The 27,204-nt window shown below is 37.9% G+C and overlaps 1 protein-coding gene across 1 annotated transcript in view; it reads left to right on the forward strand.

Moving 5' to 3' along the window:
- EYS (eyes shut homolog) overlaps positions 1 to 27,204 on the forward strand; it is an 883,205-nt gene that overhangs the window by 525,659 nt on the left and 330,342 nt on the right. Inside the window, exons 30-31 of the mRNA XM_035323172.1 lie at positions 20,860 to 20,984; positions 25,491 to 25,615. Of these exons, the coding sequence (XP_035179063.1) occupies positions 20,860 to 20,984; positions 25,491 to 25,615 (250 nt within the window). The remainder of the gene's footprint in view (positions 1 to 20,859; positions 20,985 to 25,490; positions 25,616 to 27,204) is intronic.

The raw sequence follows: 27,204 nt of genomic DNA on the forward strand, positions 1-27,204 counted from the left end.
GTAGCTTCAGGGGGGGCTCCTGCAGCCAGCAGAGGCGGGCCTGTGGCTCCCTCACTGTGGGCTGAGGGAGGCAGAGGCAGGGCAGTGAGGCCTCCCCTGACATGGCGGTGGGGACATGTTGTATGGCTCACTCCCTGTCCAGTGCTGTCCCCTGGGTTGTGCTCTGGTCACTTCAGCACAGGGTGAATCGGGTAGGTTGGGCGTGGGGGCATTTCTTTTTGGGGCCCTAACCCAAAACAGCTTTCAAGAGGGCTTGCTCCACAGATCTCAGTGGTTGAAGCCAGCTGTGGAGCCCACCTCTTTGTTTTTCCTCACCTACTTTTAGATGGCTCCTCGTCCTAGAGCTCACATCTAACTAGGCTTTACTGTTCCGGGATTTACCAATCTGAATGTTACGCTGGGCAGCAGACTTCCAGCCCCACTTAAAAATGAGGCAGTCTGGTTTACTAAATCTGTGGGGACAAAGCATTTGGAGATTTTAACAAGCATGGGTGCTGCATATACACATTTTCTGGGTGCTGCATATACACATTTTCTTATATCCCTCCTTTTTCTCCCTTTGCCCCCGCTTGACAACCAGGTTTTATTACATGGAAAATGTACATACATTTTTCTACTAGAGTAAAATAATCTTCATTAAAGGGCCATGACAAATCGGACATGTTTATTTTTCCCCCCTCATGTGAACTTGTAGTATGTCTGAGGAATTACTTGCTTTTTATAATTGACCTGTTCTGAAGCATTGCAAGTGAGGGAAATGATCCCCTCAGATGATTAAGATCTGAGGAATGTACAGATAAATGAAAAGTGCCTTAAAAAAGGGTCATGTAACTTTGCTAATGAATATTTGTGATAGCTCTCTGAATGCCAGGAAAGAATGAATAAAGGTAGAAGCAATCAGGTAAATCAAGCCTTCAAGTATAAAGGTGATTGTAGTTCCTGAGTACTTAATCATGAAATTGTAACTTTCAGTATTACTTTCTATGCAGAACATCTTGCATAGCAATGGGCAAGCTTTTCACTTCATTGGGTGTGTACATTTAGTATTGTTATTTGAGTTGTGGCATGTGGTAGAAATGACTGAAGGCATGAGGACTGTCCTGTTGTGCCATGGGGTTGTATTCACTTGTTAGGCAGTGTTGTGATGCAGTGATTATGGGCAAAGGGGAGCACAAAATACGGAGGAATCATGAACTGGTTTTATCAGTCCAGTGGTCTGAACTATCCAATTAATATGGAAAAACAAACAACAACAACAACAAAACAGGAAATGCGGTTAAAGTTGTTAAGTAAAACTTTCTTAGTACTTGCCTAAAAAGTAGTTGGGTCAATATAGAGCCAGTGTCCTGTTAATAGCTCAAATCCCATTTAATGGAGCTGTTCAGTGCAGTTGGAGTTTCTCTTCTGAATCTGAGACATCCAAACAGGGTAGAAAATATGGTATGGGACCTCTGGGAAAGCTAAGCACTTCTGGAAAAGTGGCAGGAAGCTGCACAGAATTCATTAGATTGCATAAACTGCCACTTGATATCTCTGTGTCGGCAACTGAATCCCACTCATAACACTACAGCTAGCAACCAACCGAATCCCACTCATAACACTACAGCTAGCAACCAAAGGCTAGGTAACAAAAATAAGGAGAAGACACTATACACTGCAAAGGTGAGAATGAAGCCTTCACTGGAGAGTATAAAGGAAGTTCTAAACAGAGCTTAACAGGTTGAGTGCACAAAGTTGAGTAGATAATGGAGATGTTCACGTTTGCAGTTGTGGTTTTAGGTAGGTAAGGATTTGTAAAGAATCTATATCTGACTTCTGAAAGATGACAAAGGAGTTGCATTGTAGTACAACTGTTCTGAATGGGCAGGAGAAGGTTAATGTTAAAGGTGCTAGAAAGTGATAGGATAAGATGTATAACATCTTATTTCCACTACTAAATATTACAAACTCAGTTCTTGACTGAGAACTCCCTAATGCCATCTTTATGCTAACAGTTATCCTATACATTTCTGGGGAAGGGGAAGGAGGAGACAGGTGGGGTAGGAGTCCACTTCTTAACTTAAATTTGGAACTGGAGACGATCTGTTGGTGGCAGAGCCATTGGTAGCTTAGCGCAGATTGTCATCAGTATTTATAAGACACCAGACCATGCAAGGAAGGTGTAAGTTTTCCCTTCTTTTATGCAGTAGGTGTACTTGCTGAGGAAATATCCTGTGCCAAGGAAGAGTCCAAAAGTGAAGTAATGAAAAAAGTCACATTATTTACTCAGTCTCACTTAGAAAGTACAAGTACTGATTTCTCCTAAATGTTCTTTTTTGTCTTTAGTATCTATTTTAGTTTCCTGTATTTACCAATTGGTGTAGTGTCTGCATATTTTATAGAAGGTTTATATTAATAACAAAGTCTAGAGAATTTTTGTCACTATACAGGATCACGCAATGTTAAAACATTGAGTTGTTCAGCAATTACACATAATAAGCAGAAAACCAACATTCTGGTTAGTGTGGAGAGCTCTTGTTTAGAAATACGTTCTTGTTTCATCCCCATTGACCTCTATACACTCTGTCCAAGAGGTTGGCATGTAGTACCATTTTACATTATCCTTCCACGGTCTTCTTGAATAAAGCAATAAATACATGCTAAAAATAGTCCAGTAAGTACTATGTTTGCACTCAAATGCTCTCATCTGTTTTTCCACTATTTTCTTCTATTGTGTCAAAATTGTTTCCATCTCTCCACAAATTATTATGGCCTCGTCCAGCCTTTCAAACAGACGTTCCATCTATTTCTGTGGGAATGCTGTTTTTAAGTGTTTTAACTACATTGATGGCAGTCAAATATGTCCCTTGATAAACTGACTTGACAGCGTTGTTCTCTACTACTATTAAATGGACCTATATGCTCTCCTAAAATGGCTGCTGTGGAGAAATTGTTGCGGATGCTAGTAACCTGGACAGATTGCAGTATCGTCTGATTATGCTTCTGGGGAATTTAAGGTAACAGTTCTGCCTTTAAATGAGTTGCTCCTAGCCATTAGAGACATTTTTTATATATTATGGTTTCTCCTTGCTAAGATAGTTTTCTGGCACTTCACCCTCACCACCATGGGAAAGCTTTTAGTGCATTTCTCTTCAGCCACAGAAACAGTAGCAGTGACTGGTCATGAAAGAGTAGCATTCTTCCAGGTGCTGTTGCTCCGTTTTCTTAAATCACTCTGGTTTGGGTAGGGATACCTTTTTTTCAGAATGTTTCCAAATTTCATCCTGCTTTGTACTAGATTTGCTCAGCAAAGCCTTTAGATAAAAGAAAAAGTTGGGAAAAAATGGGAAAAAACGTTCAACTGAATTTTAAATCTGCGTGCTTCACCCAGTATGCCATATCAAACTTTGGTGCACAGTGTGCACAAGAAACGTGCTTTATATACAAACCCAGGAATTTATTGTTGGTCTAATTGGGATCTTAATGGTTTTGGCAAAGAAGTATTATTAATCTGGTTACAAAAGCACTAACACCATGCAAGTTACCCAATTATTACAGTCCTGTCATAGTAATACTGGTTAAAGCCTACATACAAACTTCCTGCTTTCACGGGTGGCAATCAGGAGGTCAAGGTTAGTCACCATCCTGAATCCTTTGGCACAGGAATGTGTTGGGGGCTTTCTTCGTTCTCATAATAGGGGCTATTTTTAACCATTTTCTTAAGTTCTATGTTTTGCTTCTTCTTGTATTTTGTGTTACATCTGCATTTGTTATTAAGCATCCGACACACGTAAAACACAGGCTAGTCTCTTGTTGCTCCTAAAGCCAGTTTAACTTAACTACAAATGCATCATTCCTTTAATGATCAGTAGTTAGTCCGTGATGATTAATTCAGAGCCTTGATCTGCCATCCTGTGTTTATGTTTTTCAAAGCCTCTTCTGTTACCCAGTGCTGGTGTTCCACAATGCCACCTAATTTATTCTGCGTACAATGAGCTGTGACACTGGAATGGCACTTGTTGCCACTATCTGTTACTCACAGAGCTATATCAGAATTACTCTAACAAGAGGCATAACACCACACAATTGTACAAAGATAAGCAAAACTCCAGCAAATTAGATAAGTCTGGCAGAACTAAAAAGCTAAAGCAGGGCTCCAGGCAGGCTTAAGACAAGTCCAGACAAATCATGCCTGATAAGCCCCCGTCCAGCCGCCTTGCAGTGTTAGCACAAACCCTGTGGTTTCTCCTTCAGCAAGACCATATCTATTGACCTAAAAGACTACAGAAGTGAGACACAGGGAACAAGCTGCGTTGATACCACTAGTAAAACTGCGAATGCATTCTCCAACATAACTTGTTACATTCACTTGCTTTCCAACCATCCAGATTCTGAATGGCTGACACTGGGAATCAGCTGAGACAACCCCTACAAAATTATCTCTGGGGACCCTAACGGTAAGCTAAATGGGGGCAGGTAGCTTGGTCTGGCAGCAAATAGTAGGCTACTAACGAAGTGTTCACAGTTCCTCATTGTGTATGTGTTGGCAGAGTTGGGAGGTATGAAGGATTCAGTACTTGAGAACCTATAATAACAAAAGTAGTAAAGAGTGTTTGATATCAGGAGGGATATCTCTCTGGTTAACATCTCTTCTCTCCTTCTTTAACGTTTTACGAGCTATTCACTTGTATTATAAGCTGGTATACACAAAGGAGTTGAAGTTAAGCGCCTATAGTGAAGGAACATGAAATGTTGGCTGTGATTTCTCACATTAGATCCCATAGTGATTCACAAAAGAAAAGAAAAGGAACAGCATGAGGGAAGAAAAAAAAAAAAGGGCAAACACACAAGTGAGGATCTCAGCTGTAATACAAATCAGGTACCAACCTCTGTTGTTGCTGACAAAGATAATTCAGTTAAGGAGTGTAGTTCTGGGAGTAAGTTAAGCTGAAGTCCCATTTACTTGAGCAGAGTCTGCATGCAGTGTCTGGATGTGCAACAACATAGCCTTCTGGCAAGCTTTGAAGCAGTGTGAAAGGACTCCAAATCCACAGAGCCCTTGTACTTTGTACTTCAAATTCAGAAGCAGGAGTATTAAAGGAAAGCAAAATCTGGTGGATTTTAAGACCAGAGCCTTGCGTATTTGTTGTGCTTGTTGCCATTCTGTTAACATGCCCACCCAGTAGTGATGCCAAATGAAAATTCCAAAAGTGCAAATGCACACCCCCGGCCAGCCATGCTGATCAACGTGGCACTGCCTTTACATCTGCCCACGGAAACGCACCAGTAGTCACTTGGATGTGATCAGCAAGAACTGCCTGTTCACATTTTTCCTCTTTCCCTGCTGATGGCCCTTTGTTTAAAGTTCTGTAGTGTTTGCACATCCTTACTGTCGCTTAAAAAAGAAAAATTTTACACAGACCCAAATGCCTCCTCATATATCCTGTAAGAAGCTTGTTGTTTCCTATCATATGTATGATAATGCTGTTTTCTTTCTTGTTAAAAAGTTCTGGTTGAACCTCTCCTCTGTTCTGCTCCACTGGTTCCTTTAATGCCTCATCAGTCAGTGACCTGAGACGTCTTGTGTTTGTTGTCTTCTCAGTTATCTATTGCTCCTTAGGGTTTGTGTCACTGTTTTGATTGGTACTTTTTTCTTTTTTTTTTTTTTTTTTCCTTTTTCCTTACAATGAATAGCTGGTAACCAGATGACCGTACAAACCAGGTATCCTTACATTTCAGGTGTCCTTAAGGAATTATGTGACTAAACCAAGGAAAAACATCGGGTTGGATTTAGCTTTGAGATGTGCCCCATTACAGAAAGCCTCCTGTGTCTAGAGCAACATCTTTGGTAACTTAAATATAACTGAAAAGCCAATTTCCAAGAGTAAGTTTCTTTTCAGTGAGAATTTTATAATCCAGTGTACTCCTGTAGATTTCTCCCTCAGGATAGCTTTCAGCTTGGAACAGTGAGTGCTTTGCATCTTCTTTAGGAAACAAAAGCAAACATACAGTACTTGTCTATAATTTGCAACTTTTTAAAAGAAAATACTTCTCATGAGCAATATTTGTAGATCCTGGCTATTTATAAGCAGGGAGGAATTTTAAGTGCAAAGCTACTCAAAGTAATTGAGAAAGCTTTGAGAGCAAACAAGTAAATGGTTTTTTGTTTGTTTGTTTGTTTTTGTTTGTTTGTTTTTGTTTAGCTAACTAGTTTTATAAATAAAGAATCTCACTACTGATACAATAGTCCAAGGAATATAACGTTAATAATGAGATCCACCTTGCTGACATCTGCTACGCAAAAGTTAGGCATCTGTGTAAACGTGTTGTGGAGCTTGCGAGGTAGGCTAGATGTCTGAAGTGGTGTGAATTGCCCTCTGGAAGTGCCAGCCTCCCCGTGGTGAACGTAGGGAGATCTGAGAGGGGTGGTTGAGTGTAGCTGCCTACTTTTTAGGTTACCAGAGTATGTCCAAGACAAAGCTGTAGATCAAATGCAAGATGCCCCCATCAGTGGTTTAAAGCATTCAGAGGAGGACAATGGCCTTGGGCACAGAAAAATCTGGGCTTGTGGCCATGAGCCAACAATCCAGACAACAGTATTGAAGTCAAAGATAGATGTTGCCACTCTATTTTGGATGTTTTGGGGTCTGTATGGGGGTCTTTAGGCACTCTGGGACCTTCATGTTTTGTACGCTGCTGTTCTCCCCTGGGATTTTAATTCTATTAACTGTGAGACTGGAAAGAATGCACAGCATTTGTGGTTCTGCAGCTCTTTGGTGAAGTGAATGCTTACAGCACAGTCCCTTGCTTGTGCACCTCTGCCCTCCCTTCATGATGGGTACAGCGGATCAATGGAAGTTACTACTAGCAGATAAACACGTGCACATACGTGTATGTATATCCGTATAGGTGGAACAGTCAGTTTGCTGGTTTCATTTTGTACCTCTATGTAGAGGACATATATATGTGTATATGACTACACTTTCTCGCTTAAGTGCTTCCTTCTCATGCACATCTCTTTGCACCCTGTGCAAGTTTACCTTTTTATTTTGTTGTTACATTGTTGTTGTTTAAGCCTACTGCTGTATATTTGAAAATTCAGGGAGGCCTCAGAGAGTCTAAAGAGAATTCCAAGGATAGCTCATTGTATTGCTTAAACAAGCATCTTAAGGGATCCTTAGAAATTTTGAAATTTGCAAAAAACACTTTGCTTTTTTGAGGGGTTAGGGAGAATGTTGGTACTTCTCCAGAGAGGAGGAGATAGACAGATGACGTGGAGCTAACCTCAGCCTCTTATTACAATATATCTTTTGTGTTCAGGAGTAACAAATTTCTGATGTTTAAGAGACAAACATCTATTGAAACAGTTACTTCCTTCTTTTATGAAGGGATTGAGGATATCTTTTACTTTTGAGGAGAAGATATTTTAGGCATACAATAGAGTACTGATAGAAGACATTTTCAAATGTAGGAGTCTAACATTAGGAACTCATCTAAGAGGATTTTCACGGTTATTAAGCTCTCTAATTGCTGTTGTTTTCTCAAGATGAAAGCCAGAGAGTTTGGAATGCTTACTGTAAATGATCAGTTAGTTAATTTTTGTCCTGCTGTTTTGAGGACTTACTTTCAGAAATGGAAAGCATCTATAATTTCTGTTAAAACCAGTGAGAGCTATTCGTGATTTGAACTCTTGAAAATCCAGCATCAGGGCTGGAGACAAAACTTAGAACTTCTTGCTTGTTGATTTTGGCAAAGACAGAATTAAACTGGAGAAAGAATGAAAAAATGTAATTCCAAACAGAAAACACTTTGTAAAAGTTACTTAATATTGGTAACTCAACACTTCAAGAATCTCTTCTTCATCATAGAAGGTTCCTACAAGCAAGTTCAGGATAAGTCTTCGATAAAGAGATGTGAGCTCTGCTTCAGACATTTGAAACTGAAGGAAGCTGTTATTCAGTGAGAGTAGAGTATTTTCTGCAAAAGACAACACGCTTCAAAGATTAACGCAAAGCCTTTTATAAGGTAAAGATTTTATGACAGCATAGGAAAGAGTGGGGGAAATATCACATAAACAGAAACAAGTAATAGGGAGTGCAAGAAATAGATCTTTCCATAAACAGTAATGGAAAAGAATGAAGTTTGCAATGCCCTAGAAATTATGATGCCATTTGCAGTAACTTGGTAAGAAGAAAGATAAATGTTATCAATGCTGCTTAGATGAAATTATTCTTCGTAGTATATTAAATATTCAGAGAAGTGAACTCTCAGAGGATGACAGAACTTCACTATTATGCCACTCACTTGTTCAGAAGCAGGTCTTTGAAATCACTTGATGTTTTCCAGCTGAGTTCTAAGAATTGTTTTAGACAACTTTTTGGTTAAGATACAGCTGAGTCTGTAAATAAAATGTATATATCACTTCTTATGTCGTTCCACCATCTTTGAATGTTTCATTATCGTCGGGAGACTGGGGAAGAAGGTGGTGCAAACAAAAAAAAAATCAAATTTCTGTGTTGGCTGGAATGGGCTAATGGCCGTTGTGGCTACATTCATCCTGATTTAGTTGCTCTTCCATCACCAAGAAATTTCTAAGACACTTCAAAGTAATATATTTAAGTGGATCTACGTAAAAGCTATGAATTCAAAACTTCAATTTTGGTATGTAACACTGCTGCTTAAGGAGCTAAAGAAACCAAAGAAACTGGACAAATAAATGAATATTTTTTTTCTGATATTAAGCTGTTTTTTATATCTATGATTGAGACTGAGTGCCTGAATAGCACAGAAAGATGACAAAACTGGTATTGCAAGGGTTTATATCAGCTCTTAAGGATCTGTTTTAGCATATCTGTTCATCTTTTCAAGAACAAGTAGTTAGAAGCCCAGAAAGACTTAAGTTTGAAGGATTGACCAGATAGATAATTATAGTTTTTCCCTGTAAGAGAAATCTTAGTGAAAATCTGGATTATGTTAGCAAACAGCTGAATGTTGGCTTTACATTAGTCCTACATGGACACCCGTGCACACACACGTGTGCACACACAGACGCACACACGTTTCCAACTGGATAGATTAATAAAATAAGGAAAGGAGTGTGTTAACTCTAATATACTTTCATCAAGGCACAGCCATTCTGGTTGCTTGCTGTATTCCTTCTAGCCTGAGCTTCTGCTGATTAACCTTTTTTATAACATTGTCACACCCCACCAACTGTGATTTAGCAAGTACGTAATTTATCACTTAATACGAATGTCCATGATAACCACAGTGGGAGATTTTACTGGCAGTAAAATCTGCTTTTTCTCTCAGGGAAAATAAAGCATGCATCCAAGTGGACTGAAGAAGTTTAAAGTCTGTTATGATGAGGATTACTGCAGGAGCGCTACTGATAGTAGGAGAGTGACCTTAGAAAGAACAGAACTTTTTTATTACCCAGTGTGTAGGATGCGTTTTGGTTGTCCTGAGACATTCTGTGAGAATTAAGACCCTTATTGGCCAGGTACTTTTATAAATAAAATTAAATGTCCTGAGTAGTTTTGTGTATCTGGAGTAGTAAAAAAGTAGTTTTGTTTAGCACACATTGCACTTGTATTATTATAGTCAGGAATAAAGCTCTAAATACAGTAATATGGTCCTTACAGCTCTTCCATTCCGTTGCTTCCTTCTCCCCCCTCCCCTCAAGAAGTAATCATTTCTCTGTTTTATTAACTCTTTTTCAAGCACAGTAGGAAGCAGAAAAGCTGCATAGCTTCTAGCTCCAATCTGGACTAAACTACCCGAATCTGTTCTGATCTGCTACATGCAACATCCCTCCCCTGAGAAGAAAGTCACCTTGCACTCATGTATCTAGCATGGTATGCCAGCAGAGGCACTTTTCCTGTCTTAAGAGGACAAAGAGCAGGCTATTCCTGTTTCTTTTATTTCATAGAATCATAGAATCATAGAATATTCTGAGTTGGAAGGGACCCCTAAGGATCATCAAGTCCAACTCTTGACACCGCACAGGTCTACCCAAAAGTTCAGACCATGTGACTAAGTGCACAGTCCAATCTCTTCTTAAATTCAGACAGGCTCGGTGCAGTGACAACTTCCCTGGGGAGCCTGTTCCAGTGTGCAACCACCCTCTCTGTGAAGAACCCCCTTCTGATGTCAAGCCTAAATTTCCCCTGCCTCAGCTTTTCCTGCAGAGTGTTGATTTATCAGTGTATTCTTCCTTACATTTACCCCTTAGGCAGTTACATACAGTAGAGGTGGGGCCAAAAACCAGCAGTAAATGTCTGATGTCTTTAAACGAGTTTTGTAAGCTTATGGTAAATTCTGATTGGTAATGAAAATTTGGAGCTGTTAAAAGTGAACATATAGATAAAGTGGCAACCTAATGGTTTGTAGCTCCTATTCTAAAATCAGTTCTCCAAGAGACTGGAAATACTAATTACCCTTTTAAAATGCATTTTACCTTTGCAAAGCTACATTCTAAAGAAACAGATGATGAGCATGGAGAAGCTCCTGACTATAAAAATCAGAGTAAAGATTTGAGCAAACAAGATCTGTCCCTAGATCTCTTGTACTATGTATGCGACTCCTCTTTTCAGCTTCATTTTTCTGTAATAATCATTGAATGGCTTCTCCCATAAAGTAAGAAAGAAAGGCAAAAGATGACTTTTGCTCTCTTGGGCTATAAATATCTAGGAGGCACTCTGATGCTAAAGTAATGGGAACATAACTGTAGATGAATAAATGGAAGAAAGCTCTCTAAAATCAAATATACACTCAAGTGTGTTATTACCAAATTTCTTCTTTTTGATTCCCACTCGCTATTCTTTAAAATAGAGCTAACATTTCCTGACAACCGTGGAGAGCTTTAATTTATTTTTACGTCATTCTAAGCAAAATTTTACTTCAGAGGTAAATAAATGTGCTCCATTCTTGACAGTGTCTCCAAGGAGAATTCAGAGGAGAGAAGGAAAAGGAAAAAAAGTAATGTGATATATTAGACTTGTACTTCGGAGAAAGCTTCATTGTCAGTATTCTAAAATTAACAGTCACAGTATCACCCTCGGGAAGGAAAGGATTTTGGAGAAAATAGTTTGAGAAAGGCTCTCCTGGGAGAGTTCTGTAAGTTCCCTGCTGTCTGCTTTCTGAAATTCTTTCAATAGAAAGATGCTCTGAAACACAGCAGAAGAAACAATTTTCAGTAGTGTTACTGACAGTAAGGCAGCTGACATACATTACTTTGAGTCATCAGCCTCATGCAGATGATCAGGTTAACCCACCCATGAAGCCACAGTAACAACGAAGCTCTGTGGTGTTCCAATGTGGGATCCCAGAAAATGCTGAGAGTCCATACACACATGCACACAAGTATGGGAATTCTTTAAAATGGGTCTGTGTTTGTGCTTGTTTGTTCCTTCTTACCTCCCCTCCCACTCCTAATCACATTTTCAAAATTTAAAACCAACAGAATATCCTAAAAGTTTGCTATATAACATACATGTTGGTTGGACAATCTGCTGCATCTACAACCTTCAGACAGATGACCAGACAGCAGATAACTCATTTCATGTGATACCTTCATTTTTTAGTTTTTCGTAGGGAATTGCTGTATCTGAGCTTAATGTTGTAAAAGTTTACAAGTTGTGGCTGCGAAACGTGTAGACTCGTTTCCTCAAAGAGGAACTCATTATGCTGCCTGTCCTGCTCCCAGATTTTTAGTTTTACTTGAAGGCCTTAGTAAAATTCACTGTGAAAGTTATTTGAAATACATGATGCAAAGCTTAGAATAGTGAAAAGATCTGGAAGAAAGGTTTCCCAACTGAAGGAATTTGGCCTTAGAATTTACTTCTAAAGCACTGAGGTGTCAGTGGGACTTTTTCATTGTTAGGTAATTATAAAAACTTCCTCTCTGAATCCTCTGTCAGGGTCACAGTAGCTTCCCCTTAGCTATTGGTATTGCTTTCAGAAAAATATCAAAAAGTTTCACTAACTCGGTACGTGAGATAAGAATGGTCTAAAGGAACCTACCACCAATAGTTTTGTTATATGAATCAAAGTAGTTTTATAGTTATGGACTGTCAAAGCATGAAAGAGAAGCCAACATTATGGAGTGAGAGCACCAACAGTTTTGGTTAATTTTGAAGACAAAGTTTCTTTGCAAATATCGCTATTTTAAGATGCCCTGTGATGTTGTGTTAACGGGCAGAAGCGCACAGGTCTAGTGGCTCATAAATTTGTTTTGACAATTCATATTAGTATCAATCATGGAATCACAGAGTGGTTTGGGTTGCAAGGGACCTTAAAGACCATCTAGTTCCAACCCCCCTGCCATGGGCAGGGATGGCACCCACTAGATCACATTGCCCAGGACCTCGTCCAACCTGGTCAATGAGGTTCAACTAAGGCATTATGAAAAACAGAAGTGGGGAAAAAACGTTGTCACCAAAGGATGCTACTTAGCATTTTGTCATAAAATTTATTCTTTTATTATGGAGTATGCTCTTAGTACAGATTGATTCATGACAAAATTCTTGCATATAACTGGTTCCTGGGATGGGTTCTCAGCAGGGTTCTCCCGAGCTGTGAAGGAGTCTGATCTCTGTCCTTATTAGCGTAAGTAGCACTAATACTTTAAGTAGGGCAGTAACTTGAGAACTGCTGTAGTTATGTAGAAATCTGGCAAGGCTTTGTGGTGGGTTGAATGTGGCTGGCTTCCAGACACCCACTCATCCACTCTTGCACTCCCCCTCCTCAACAGGATGAGGGGAGAAAAGATGGAAAAGCTCAAGAGCCAAGATAAGGACGGGCATATCACTTACCAATTACTTTCACAGGGAGGAAGACTCACCTTGGGGAAAATTAATTTAATTTACTGCCAATTAAAATCAGAGCAAGGTAGTGAGAAGCAAAGATAAAAAGTGGAACACCTTCCCCCCATCCTGTCCTTTTTCTCAGGCTGAGCCTCACTCCTTCGTTCCCAGCTCCTCCACCTCCCAGCCCAAGCAGTGCAGGGGAGGCAGTGCAAGAAGGTACTTCAGAAATAAATCACTCCACGGCAAAGCTGATTCTCGTGTCCCTATCATCTGCTGTCACCCACTGGAAAACTGACAAATATGATGAATAGTTAATTAGAGTTTCAAGTTTCTAAAACGTTATAAAGAGAGTAAAGGAAATAAAGAAAATTATTACAATAAGTACTTTTAATTGGTAAGCTGCTGAGAAAACAACCCACATCCTTTCACTGTAGTCATTTGGCTGGTAAAATGAAAAATGTCAGGAGCCTGAGGCATGCGTTTTCTTGCTGGTCAAGCCCATAAAATAGGCTGCTCGTGGATGTCTTCCAGTGATTTACTTCAGGATTATATTTCATCACTTTTTTTCTTAAGAGGCCGATTTAATAATAATGATTACAATTTTTAGATCAACATCAGAATAAATACCTTGAACAAATCCCTTCTCTTTAATGGAACATCAGTGAAAGCTGAAAACCTTACATCCATTTAACTATATTTATGGATTTTAAGAATAAACTCTGCAAGTTACTTATCTTTTAAACCTGGAATTACCATGAAATGAACCAAAAGAGTAAAGGGAAATTAATTTCTTTTTAAAAACATATTTCATATGAAATGGAAAGGTAATCTCTGGGGAAAAAAAAGTAAAAATAAGAGTTTTCAGTTCTGTGTATCAGATTGAGGGGAGCTGTTCAAGTTATAGTACTAGAGCCATTGTATAATGTGATGACATTACTGGAGGTACACATTCATTGATGAGGCAAGACGTTTTTTTTAACGTGTGTGTTAGCAATACAGATCATGTATAGGTGGTTAGCAATATAAGAAATAACACACAGATGTTAGGGCAGGAAAGTCTGAACAAAAAAGATCTGGAAATTCAAAACTTTATAAACAACACAATGTAACTTAAAAATGAAATAGATTTCATTTTCTCAAACCAGCATTGATAGGGTTGGGAATTTTGCTTGCTCCTGTACTTCTTGCAAAACAATAATTTCAGATGAATAAAATGATGTTCATCTCTTTTGTGTTTCTTGTGAATAACCTTATTTAAAGGAGCAAAACCAATATATTGGCTTCCACTAAATTGGAACTTAGAATCCAAAATGTTGGCTGCTAGGGAGTGAAGTATGATAATGATTGCAAATATATTTCCACCATAGATGGAATAAATAAATTGAATAAATACATTCTGAAAGCTTTAACAAAACATGTTAGATCTGTATATTTACAATGAATCACCCCCTTTCTTCAATCTTTCTCTGAAATTAAAGAGGTTCTGCAGAAGTTCATTATGTGTTAATACTGCTCAGGAAAGTCAAGCCTCAGTAGTACTATGTATGACTGCTGCATTTCATAGGAAACATCTCTAGTGAACCTGAGGACGCTCAAATTATCTAGTTTTTCTTGCTTTTCCTTTTTTTTTACTTTCCAAGCTGGCATGTGAGCATTGATTAAATGAATGATAAGGTCCATGTTTGATCGATTTTTCACTTTTTTAATTTAGAAGGTAAAACTTTCTATCACATTTTAAGTTTAGAATTATGGCTGAGATAATAGAGGTCTGATTCCAGTGGAAGTTAAAAAGGAAGAAGTTGCCTCGCAAATGTCAAGGCACCTTGTGGTTCAAGATGATTAAAACTAAACTGTTTGCTATATGAATCCCAAGGTGCTGCTATATCTCAGCTTCCATGACATTTAGCCAGTGACTTTTCATAGCTTGTTAATAATGTATAGCGATCCCAGTATAAATTTGCAGTGACAGAGCTGGCCTGTTACTGTAGAGCAGTTAACTAGATTTATTTTGGACAGAAAATGCAGATTTGAAAATGCAGATTTTGACTAATGTCAAAAGAGATTGCACATTTACAAGACAATTTTACCCAAGACAGTTGCTCAGGAGAGGTGCTTTTCACACTGATCTATTATTCTGTCTGAAATCCTAATTACCAAACTAAGAAGTATTAACAAAACATTACCCTACTCATCAAGATTAACACTCATGAAGAAAAATTGATGTCCCAAACAAATTCCATAGTGTGGACTGGTCCATAAAATTAATTTATTTTACTAGGTTGAATGAGTCAAATAGACAGGTAAAGGTTACACCATAAATGCTCTGTCATAAGTACAATTGCTGTAAATCATTGCTCCCGGATAAACCTAATACTTCTGTGTTGTAGAAACCATGTTTTTTTTCTGAATCTTATATCTCACAGATATACAAATTATTCATAGGCTGTAAAAGGTCACAAGGCAATTGAAGAAAGAGAGGGAGAGATGAGGAAAAGGGTACAGATAAAAAATAGACTCAGAGAACAATTAGTTACAAAACAGACTCAAAGACCTATGAGTTACAACAGGATATGAATTACAGTTATAGGGAAAAAAATTGGTTGACATTTGGGTTCTTCAGATTTTCTCTGAGGCTAAAAGTTTACTCACACACAATAAATTTTATTATGCAGCTGTGATTGTCACAGATCAAAATCCTTCATTTAAGTCTTTTAATAGATCATGAATTGATCACTTTGGAATTGTTTTAAATTAAGTATTTTGTATAGTCGAAATTTATGTGTGCCAATAGCCATTAGAATGCAGAATTAAATGCATTCAAATGAAGAAAAACTTTGACAAAAGTTAGCACTGCTGCTTTTTTACAGGAGATTCACATAGGACATCTTGGGCACCTCATCTAGGAGTTGAAGTAACTTACTGGTCTATCTACTGTTCATATGGAAACATGTCAGCAAAAATATAAATAATTTGGCAACCCTAAGATCTGATTAGACTTGAATAGCTTCACTTCTATATAAAACACTCAAACAAGTCTGTGATGCTGTGAAGTTCACCTACCTCTTCTCTGTTAAATGTCACCTGGAGTACTGTGTTCAGCCCTGGGGCCCTCAGCACAAGAAGGAAATTGAAATATTAAAATGAGTCCAGAGGAGGGCCACAAAGATGATCAAGGGGTGGGAGTCTCTCCCAGGAAGAAAGGCTGAGGGAGCTGGAGCTATTAACCTCAAGTAAAGGAGGCTCAGGGAAGACCTAATAGCAGCCTTCCAGTACCTAAAGGGGGCCTACAGGAAAGCTGTCAGGGAGTGTAGTGATAGGACAAGGGGTAATGGCTTTAAACTAAAAGAGAGTAAGTTTAGATTAGGTATTTGGAAGAAATTCTTCACTGTGAAGGTGGTGAGGCACTGGCACAGGTTGCCCAGAGAAGCTGTGGATGCCCCATGCCCCAGACAAGATTGGACGAGGCCCTGGGCAACCTGGTCTCTTGGGTGGCATCCCTGCTAATGGCAGGGGGGTTGGAACCAGATGATCTTTAAGGTCCCTTCCAATCCGAAGCATTCTTTGATTTTATGAAATATTTTCAGTACTGATATAAAAATAGAATTTGTTATTTCCATAGTAGTAGTTGCGTATTTTTTGTTGTTTGTATAACTGCAAGATTTTTTCAAAGGCTCTTGCATTTTGATACCACAAGACAGTAAAATAAGTTACCTTCTTATTTAGCATAACCTCCAGGAACAGAGCAGTTGGGTTTCAGATTTTTGTACAGTTGGTGTTTTGTTTGGTAATCGTTAATGCAAAAGACTACAGACAGTTGAATTTATACTGAAGTGAGAGGAATCAATTCATTAATTCATCCTCTGCTGCCCTTTTAGTTTTCATCCCCTCAAAAGATTGTTACTTTGGTGAGGAAACATCGATATTCTTATGTTTGATCTGACATACTCTGGACTAATAGAAGTATAACCACTTCATTGTCCCTGTGTATGTTCTGTGAATTTGTTGTAAGTATTTCTACCATATTATAAATTAACAAATCTTAATGTCTCCTTCCTTCCCCCCCCCCCCAAAAAAAAAAAAAAAAAAAAGAAAAGGTATCTAAAATACAGTTATTTATTTATTTATGTATTTATCTTGGTAAAATTATCTACTGCATTTGTTGTATTAATTATATTATTTGATAAAAAAGAAGAGGTACAGACTCGGATCAGTGTCATAAGGTTGCATTAGATTGTTAAAAGACCTGTGTAACAAGGATGGTAATAATTTGCCCAGTCTGACCTGCTGTATGGCAGGCCTTGCAGATACACACAGCACTTTGGGACATGGCTACTTAAATCAGGTAGATGTCATTTTACCTGACCTTTGATTGATAAAATATTAAAAATGTTGCAATTTCCTGTAGTTCTGTAAATCTATCAATAGAACAGTAGTGAATGCTTAAATTGCAATTTCACAGTACTAGCATCTGAGAATGTTTCTTAGGGCTTGATTCATCCAAGTGCCTCTAGCCAGCACCCTAATAACTCAGCTGTCTTTCTGTGTCTGTACAACTCCCTTAGGTTAAGAGGTCAATTCTTCACTCTACTAATGGGCAGAACCTGAGACAGCTAAGCCTTCATCCTGAGTGAGTCTCATTTCTTTTAGCTGGAACTGTGGAGCCAGGTCAGCTGCAGGCTCACAGATTGCTTTTATACGGTGTCCATTACAGGTCCATTCTCCAGCCCCTGTTCGTGGCTCTGTGCAATGCCTCACTCAGTTTAAACGTTGTAGCTTTGTTTCACAAACAGGCCTTCAGCATGTAGCTGTTCACTCTGTTACTATCAACCCATAGTGAATCACAATGAAAAACATAGTGAAAATCATCTTAATAAAACTAAGATGCTGGATGTGACAAAATCAATCTTCCCAACATAACACTGCATTTCAGAACCCAGGTACCAGAGTTTCCTTATCACTTTGCAATGATTGAATCTTCCCAGGTGACATCCACTTGTGCCATCAAGTGTGTGTGAAAGCTACAACACTTAGAATTTTCTTGCCTAAATAGCTCTGTAGGCAAAACAATCTTCAGTGTCCTCAAGGCATAGAATGACAATCTCAGTTACTGTCTTTTGTGGGGGTGAGAGTGCAACTATCAACTTACAGAGTCATCTAATGATGACTAAAAAACTTTTCATTGGGCTTTTAACATTGGAAGTTAAATCTGAAGACTCAGCTGTGATAGAAGGATGGCAGCTTTAAAAGAATAGGGCATGAAGTATCTCTGGTTTATCTTTCCCAACACCCTTCAGAGGTGTAGAGGTAGAGGCAAGGAAGAAGATGCCCATGCTGGACAAGCACTCGTTACTGGGAAGACTGGAGGCTTCACTGAGGATGAATAGATCAGTCTTCCACAGCCACAGACAAGAGTGTTTGCTCCGGAGTTCTTTCTTTTATGACCTCTAGACGAACATGGCTTCATGGGTTTCCTGGATGTCTTGGGATTGATTTAAGTATGAGATAGGTCTTAGCAGATGGAGTTAAATTCTGAATACATCATTTTTTTACATAATATCAGAAGTATATTTGAAAATAAATATGCATGTATTTGTAAAGGTACACACTATTTTTTTTGTTAAATAGTATTCAATATACAAGGTCTGAAGTGGTCATACTTTGATATGAAACTGTCTAAATGCCCCTTTTTCATTTGCAGACTGGTGATATCCCAAGCTCCATATACAACTGTGTTCCAAAGTATTTGATGAGGTTTAATACCATTATGCCATTTACAGCACAAGAACTGTTCTCCATATGTAGTTACACTTTTGGGGACTGTTTTATTTACGTTCTCTTGTTTCTGTCCCTCCTAATCCTCAAAAAGAAATGACATAAGGGAAGGAAGAAAGTGGAGAGACAGAACAAAATATAAATATATTAAAAAAGGAGTAAGAATGAGGGGAAGTGAGAGCAAACAAAAATATCAGAAATGATCGAAGTGCTTGTCATATTAAGAAGCATTAACTTCATTAACAGTCTCAGTAAAACATACAATTTATTGCAATTTTTAAAAAGTGATTTGGGAAGGTTACTGACATTAAGATGATGTTTTATGACTTGCAAACACTTACCAGTAGCATGCTTACCACTAGTGGTTTCATAATTGCTCAGAATCATTCAGTTAATAGAGTGCCTGCCTCTGCTGTCATCAGCATCATTTATATATAATTATGCTATCTGAACACAAGCAAACAACATTGCGGTACTATAGCATTAACAAAATAAGCAAGCAAACTAAAAAAACCACCTTGGTATCTGAAATACTTTCAATGTTCTTAAATATTCCAAACTGAATGATTGTCTGACCTAGGAAAATGAATGCATTCTGCAGATGGATGACAACTCATAGCAAGTATACACATAGCCTATAAAAATGTGCCCACTAGAAGATGCCAAACAGAGATTTCTTAAAAAAGACCTTTAAACTTGCCTTCAGTATTTGAGTTCTACACTCAAAAAAAGCAATCCCACTCACCTTATACATATAGGTATGGTTATTCTGTCAAGAAATTTTACATAATACATATTTCTTACAGTTTGTTTTACTTACTTTTTTTTTTTTTTTAATCAGTGTCTACAAACGTACCGCAGTACAAGGTTAAAGTTAATTGTGTTTAAAAGTCCCTTTGTTTAGCTGCCATGTTTTTTCAGTAGTTGCCAACAGAATGTTAATTGCATTATATTATAAGCATTCATCTATCTGGTCATCCTTCCAATACTTAGGAGAAGTAGGAGAAGGTGTTTTTTTTTTTTTTTTTTTTTTTTATATGACATATAGCTAGTGGAAAGACAAAATTTTCTGCAGAAACTGATTTAAATTTTCATTGAGCAGAATCATCCTCTGCACCCCTTACTCCACTGAGTACAGAAGAATCCTAGGGTTATTACAGTAAGGTATGGGAAGTTGGGTGGGCTGAATCCAGTTCTAAATCATATGTTGATTTTTTGGCAATTAGAACATATTTTATTAGATTTTGCTTAATGCTTTTGGCCAAAAAGCAATACAGGTCACTTTGCAGTGCACTCATTCCGCCTTACCCATGGCTTTTCTCTCACACATCATAATTAGATACTTGCAAAATGGCAGTGTGTGCTTCAGTTTGAACATTTACCACGCAGTATGCCAGCAGTGTCTTCTGTAGCTGATGTGGATTTGGAAAATATGTTCTGCTTCATTTTCTTGGTAGATTCCAAATTCCCATTACCCAGAGTGCATTCCATATAAAGTGAAACAAATATGTTCTAAGAGTCAAGGTACAAGTCAAAACATAATTGCCGATACATAATGTAGTGATTCTCCAGGAAGTGTCACATATACCTATTTGGTGATCCAGCCCCTTCTCTTTAGCCTCAAAATCTGGAAAGCAAGGTAAACGCTGCAGTTATTTAATTCAATCGATGTGTTTTGTATTCACCCAATGTGGTATCCTGAGGAGTAAGTGACATGACTGTTCTAATTTATTGAAAGGCAATTTGTTGTACTCATCTTCCTCTAAGTGGGGCATAAACTTTTACATTCTTCATTAGAAACAAGAAGACCTGCAAGATGTGCAGCACCCAGCTGCTAACAGTACTTTCTGAACACTTTACCTCATGTGAAATACCTGTGTACAACACAACTCAACATTTATTAACAAGCAGTTTTCCAAACATAGACTGCAGTTACTTTGCCAAATAAACTCTTTTAATAGGCAAACAGTCTCCCAAAAGCACATTAAGAAAGGTTTGTAATTACTCACCGTGCTACAGCCATTAAGCTGAAATTGAGACTGTTAAGTTTGGTTATGATCCAAATACTATGGTTAAAATACAAAAATTTTGGACAGGTTGTGCCTTCATAAACCTCCTAAAAAGATCACCAAGGATCTTTTTGAAACTTGGAAGAATTGCAGTGAAATAAGGAAAAACAGGAATATCTGAGATTGTGTCTTGTTTATGTGCATAGATGTTATGAATTGTTTCCACACAAAGTATGTTTTAGGTAATGGTTTATGCATAATGTAACACATTGTAATGTTATTTGCTTCAGGTGTCTTGCTGGATTTTCTGGACAGTTTTGTGAAATAGAAGTTAATGAGTGTAATTCATCACCTTGTCTACATGGTTCAACCTGTGAAGATCATATCAATGGATACACTTGTAAATGTCAACAAGGTAACTGACATTTGACAGAACAATCTTAAAGAATGATAGTTTTGAATTATCAGTGTTAGTACTGAGAAATCTGGTAAAATATATCTAGTATATGTGTATAATCTATAAGGCACAAAAAGAATAACTATTCTTTGGCAATCTTTTTTGAATGAAAACTAAAGAGAATTAACTAGACTAATAAGCATGTCAGAAGGACTTAAAACTAAAAACAGTTCATTAAGAGAATGAAAAATGATGTAGAGATGGGTTTATTATGTGTAACTTAGAGACCAACCAATAGACACTGTATAACAACTTGATACTTAAACTATCTGTATGTATTAGACAACTTTTTTTCTGCAGCCTTTTAATAGACCACCAAATAATCTTTCTCATTTTAGTAGTCCGCTAATATAATTTTGACATTGTTGAGTTAAAGGGTAAGGAAGTTTGGCAGGATCTAAACCCTCTTGTGTTCCAGCTTGTCTTCAGGTATCGGGGGCTGAGGGCAGCTGGACTTAGATTCTATGTGATGCCCAATTTGTCATTATAAGTCTGGTCGCATTCAATATATTAAATTATTATGATCACAGAAGCAGAAATAGCACAATATTGCAGTACTGTGAGTCTGGTCACGTTAATTATATTGAATTATCATGATCACGGATGCACAAATAGTGCAATACACTTTCGGTCTAGTAAACGACTGGTGTAGTTTATTGAAGCAACAGGAGTACAGGTTCCTTTGGATTGCTGGTGATAAATACCCTCACTGCAAAGCACATGCAAATACCATGAGTATGACAAACACAAACAATTGCACATGTACTAACTTACTAAACAACTCTATAGAGGCTATTAGGTTTCCTGAGAAAGCACTGGATATGGCTGAGAGTTTGAATTGTACCCAATAGATGTCCATATGGGGTGGAAGTGGTGTCTTGCCCTGCATTTTCCTTTCTTGAGCTATTTTTATACTATTTTCTTACTTTTAGGTGGATCTTGAGTGACTCTAGTCACATGTTTGTTGTGATTGGTATAAATTTCTCTTGCTTTTGTTTTAAAGGTGTAGGCTCAGAGAAATTCAGAGCGTGTGCTCAGTGAGGGGTGGTCACACCTTGAAGGCTGGTAGCCTTAGGGATCGAGGTGTGTTTTGGCATTATAATGGGATTATAATGAGCAAAGTTCACCCAGAGGACATGATTTGGTTATCAGTTAGATCTGGCCATGCAGTCTGTCAGTTCCACAGTTACATCAGGTTCCCCATCCCTGCAGTGATAGTGCAGAGCCAGGCTGCGGTGTCTTCGCTCCACCCTCCGTGCTATATCACTTAGAGTCAGCACACCAAGCTCCCCTGGTGTTACCACTACCTAAGGTTGCTACTGTATTGCCAAGGGGACTGTCATGGAACAGATCCCTTGCATATCTGCCGCATCTCACCCCAGATTAACCTCCTCTTAAGATGTGGACATACATGTAGCCCCAATAAGTCACCTCCAGCAATTATTCCACATATATATAATTATTTCCATGCTGGTTTTTTTTCCACTAAAAACAAATAACAACAACACATCAGATTTTAAGTATGCGAGAAAGTATGCAGGCATGTGTGCATATAGTAAGTCCATATGGACGGTTTATTTAGCTGTTTAATCAGTACTAAGGAAGAATATTTTAATGCATAAGACTTAAATGGAAGCACTTGTAAGGCAATCTATCCTTGGCTTACTAGGACCTCATTAATTTTAGGAATAAACTTACTCCCAGATGAATCTTTTTATAGCAACTTTTTTCCCCCCCTTAATGTTCAAGAGATACTCAATAATCCATAAAGACACTATACTCTTGATGTATGAACCATTGAGTGAAAAATTTCTTGACTTTGCCATACAGTGGGCCAGAATTCACTATCATAACAGTCCCTTTTGATCTTCAAAGTCTGAGTCATCACCTGTCTTTGGTAGCATATATCTTTTTTCCTCTCAGCACTGTTGTACAATGGAAATTCCACCTGAATAAAACTGTACATCCCCTCAGGAAGCTCTGCCTATTACTAAATAAGGCCACATACCACTTCACCAGTACAGATGACTTAAAAAGTAGTAAGATGTGGTTTTTGATCATTACTGTGCCTCATGCACAATATATGGTCAAGTTCAAAATGTTTCTCCCTATTTTTAAAGCTACTGATAATGTAAGTATATTTGAATACAGACATTTTAAAATTGCTTTCCAGCCAAGGGCTGTAACTGCTGCCTCTGTGCAACTTACATGGAAACGTTTGGTGTAAGCAGAAGAAGCTTTCTCTTAGGCATTAGATCTCAGTCCTGCTGCTAAAATGATTTAAACACATTTTAAGCCAAGTGTAAGCTGTTGTTTTTTTACCTTTGTTTAATAATAGCATTCTTTAGTATGGGCAAAAGATCTCTGTATGACTGCTCCACATAAACAGTGAAAGAATCACACGTGTTAGCTATATATATTATTAATGTGGTATTACCGTGTTTTTTTTTTGTTTTTTTTTTTTAGTTCTTTGGCTTCTGAAATGACTGGAGATGAGAAAGTTATAGCTCAGAAAAGGAATGAATTTGGAGAAGGGGAACCTGTGGGAGGAATAGCTTGTTGTAAAGTTGCACAACTGAAGAAAGGGATTGGAAGATAAAGAAAAAATATCTCCCAGATTCAGAAAGTAGCAATACTTGGAATAAATCTGCTTTTGTGGCAGGATACCTGCATATGATTGGTCTTGAATTTCTTTACTGACCTTCACCTATAGAAATATGGAGAGGTCATTAAATGTTTTTACATTTCTAGAGGCAGTGAGGTCATTAAATGTTTTTACATTTCTAGAGGCAGCTATGGGAAGGAACTTTCCACAAGGCAGGAAGTCTGCAATATCTAACACATCCATGGTTGTAATTTAATTAAATGGAAAAGGGGTAGTGGCAAGATAGAACTAGGAACAAGGCGATGATAGCAGCTTTCCAAAAACCTTCAGAGAACAAAATGAAGCATGTGGTGAGAGCATGTGTTACCAGAACGGGGAATTCATTTTGCTCTGACAAATCCATTCTTTAGTGGGCCATGAATTTTTTCTGCTATTGTCCCAGTAGCAGGCCCCATACCCCTAGAATAACAGATGCATATTCAGAATCTGTGGCCACAGCTGCAGGCTGTTCAGGTGCAGAAGAGACATGGAGAGATGTAAACTATATTCGATCAGTATCTCAGCTCTAAAGCAACAACAGCAGCCACTGGAACTAATGGTGGCCTCACAATTGAAGTCTTTAGCAGTACTTAATGCAGCTAAAACAGGACTGGAACATAACTGGTGGGTCCATTTGACACATACGCTGAGGCAAACACATGATAGTGGCAACTGGATTTGGCTCAGCTGAAGTCTGCTGGGGTTTTGGGGTTTTGAAGTCTTTTTGTTTGGTTCGTTGGTTTGCTTGTTTGTTTTTTAGAAAGGGGAAAAATGAATTAGAGAAATAGCAAAGCGGTAATGGGTGATATCATGTTGATATCATGACAGATGGTGTGGAGTTCTTCAATAGTTAGACATATTTTATGAAACTCTGGGTTTGGATTTTTGAAGCAAATGGGCTGCTTTTGGTTTGACTTAGCCTCTGAAGAGCAAGTTCAAGACAGGTTCAAATTACATGATTTAAACCCCAGGTTTTGGACTCTAATTTATGGATTTACTTAATTATAGATTCTGTAAAAAATGCATATTACCAAAAGAGCTAGTAACTTGACGTTGAAGTATAAGAAGATGGTGTCCTTATGGTATTCAAAGACAAACGTGTATTTGTTGAGAAGTTGTCCTCAGTGATCTGGTATGGTAATCTGAGTTTCTTTTTATTTTTTTTTTTCCTTTATTTTATTATACGGAAACAGGACTATTGTTATCTGTCTTCCACTTTTAATTCCCTGGTGTGACGATAATGCACAAATTTAACTGGATAAAGAGGTCAAAAATTAAGATAAACAATTCCATACTCCTTCAGTGTAAATTTTGGAAAACAATGTGGCTTTGGTTGCACTGTGCTGATCTGAAATGAGATTAGAGGTTTCAGGGAACATTTTACCCTTGACTATTCTTAGACACGAGAGATAACAATACAGATAATTCTGTAGGTGAAGGGCAACCTGTCAAGTCAGTTAATTCAGTAAGGCAAGAATATATTCAGGTTTTACTCTTGTTTGCTTACTTAAATCTCTACAGATATAAAAGTCAGCAAATATTAAAGTTCCCCAAAGATTTTTTGTAGGGTATAGTTATATAATCCATATAGTTTGGGTTCTGACTTTTTACTGCTCAACTTTCTTTTTCTTCTTTGAGAAACCACAGTACAAAGGCAGTTCATATCTATTCCATACAACATAAATAGATGTGAGGATTGATTATAGTTAACCGTAGCTTCTTCTTTTTTTTTCTTTTTTTTTTTTTTTGACTGATGCTTAATAAATTGATTTAATTTTAATGGTCATTTATTTATTTGTTGATTATTTTTTTTTTGACAGGATGGGAAGGTCTGCATTGTGGGTTGGATGTTGATGAGTGCATATCCAACCCCTGCATACATGGCATCTGTGTTCAGAGAGATCCCGGTTATGGTTATTCCTGTTTTTGCAAGCCAGGATTTGTGGTGAGATGCTGACATTCTTTCTTCTCCTTCTCTTAATGTGAATAATAATTGGTGCACAGAAAATACTGTATGTAATCCCTTTCCTCTTTATCCTCACTCAGATAAAATACCGCCTTTCAGAAAAATACGTTTTAGTAATTGTTCTTTATTTTGTTTGCTTTATTAATGGAAGTTATACTATGCCAAAGAACTAGTTACCTAATATTCACAAAAAGTAAAAAAGCTGAGTATATATGGTGGCTTTGTCAGTCATCAGAGTACGCTAATGTTTTTACATACATACAAAGATAACTCATGTTTTAAACTATTGCATATATACAAATATTTTGAAAACAAGTCCCCTGAAACTAAATCAAACAATTCCTTTGGATGCTTGACCATATGGACTTCTGTCCTATGTTTTATTTCTCTGTTTAACATTACAAGAAGTCCTTTGATGATGGCTGAATGCCAGTGATGTTATTTACCTAAGGTTGAAATTTCCATGCTGTCACAACCATTTTATGCCAGCTCTTTCTGATGTTGGAAATGTGCAGTTGGTATCTACAATTGGAGCTTGTGTTTTACTTTGTTGCACACACAGGTTTACTTGCACATGCAGGTTTAACTTACTAGTATCATTTAATAATTTGGGGTTAGTAACAAGGAGAGTAAGAAGTATACAATCTTTTTTTAATTATTATTTTCTTGCTTTAGTCATTCTTATCTCTACAACTCCAAACTTGAGATTGTTATTTGATTAGCTTTTCTTAATAAATGATGACAATGATGCTCATTTTAATGTGCTCCATTTGTTTGATGTATTGAAGACTATAAAGTAGAAGGAACAGATCGTTGTTAATAGGATCCAGATTTATCTTCATACATTCTCAGCAGTCGAGTCAAGAAAGAAAGGTGTAGCTTTTCAGACTTCAGCCAGTTGCAGGGCTTCTTCCCTCAGCAGAAGATTCTTACTTACCATCAATGAGGGAAAAAGTAACCATGAAATACAACAGAAAAAAAATACAAAGTGAAGGAACTCATGTCTATCTTCAGTTCTTCCCAGGCATCATACTTGTCTCTGTCACATGCATGTTCCCTTAAGGGCACCCATGATGTAGCTGGATATCCCAGCACATGTTGTGGAGCATGAGTGTTGAGCGGGCTGCTCCACAAGGGAAGGCAGACCAGGAGCCATGGATAGCAGCAAAGTATGCAAGGCCTATGACCTTAGAGACGAGCAGTACCTGTACAAGGAAAACAGAGCAAGTCCAGTGATGGCAGTAACCGTGTCTATCCAAAAAGTCCAGGTGCTAACAGGCAAGTCTGTGATCTTGAGATCTTCAAGAGAAGTCTGAGGTTAAGCCAGGATGTCAAGTCTGCAAGGCAAGATCAGGATCAGCAAAGTACCAACCTCACTACAGCAGGCTTTAGCTTTATTGTAAGCTATAGCTTCAGTTTAGGCTCAGATAAAGTCTGATGGCAAGGGCCTGAGCTTAAATGTAGTTTCTGAGCTCAGGTGTGAAGGTCAAAGATGAGTCATCTCACAAAAATCTTTCTCACAGTTTAGCTCTTTTCACAGCAGGCCAATCCAAGGTTTCACAGCTGCA

The sequence above is a fragment of the Oxyura jamaicensis genome, chromosome 3 (assembly GCF_011077185.1).
Source record: "Oxyura jamaicensis isolate SHBP4307 breed ruddy duck chromosome 3, BPBGC_Ojam_1.0, whole genome shotgun sequence".
NCBI lineage: Eukaryota > Metazoa > Chordata > Aves > Anseriformes > Anatidae > Oxyura > Oxyura jamaicensis.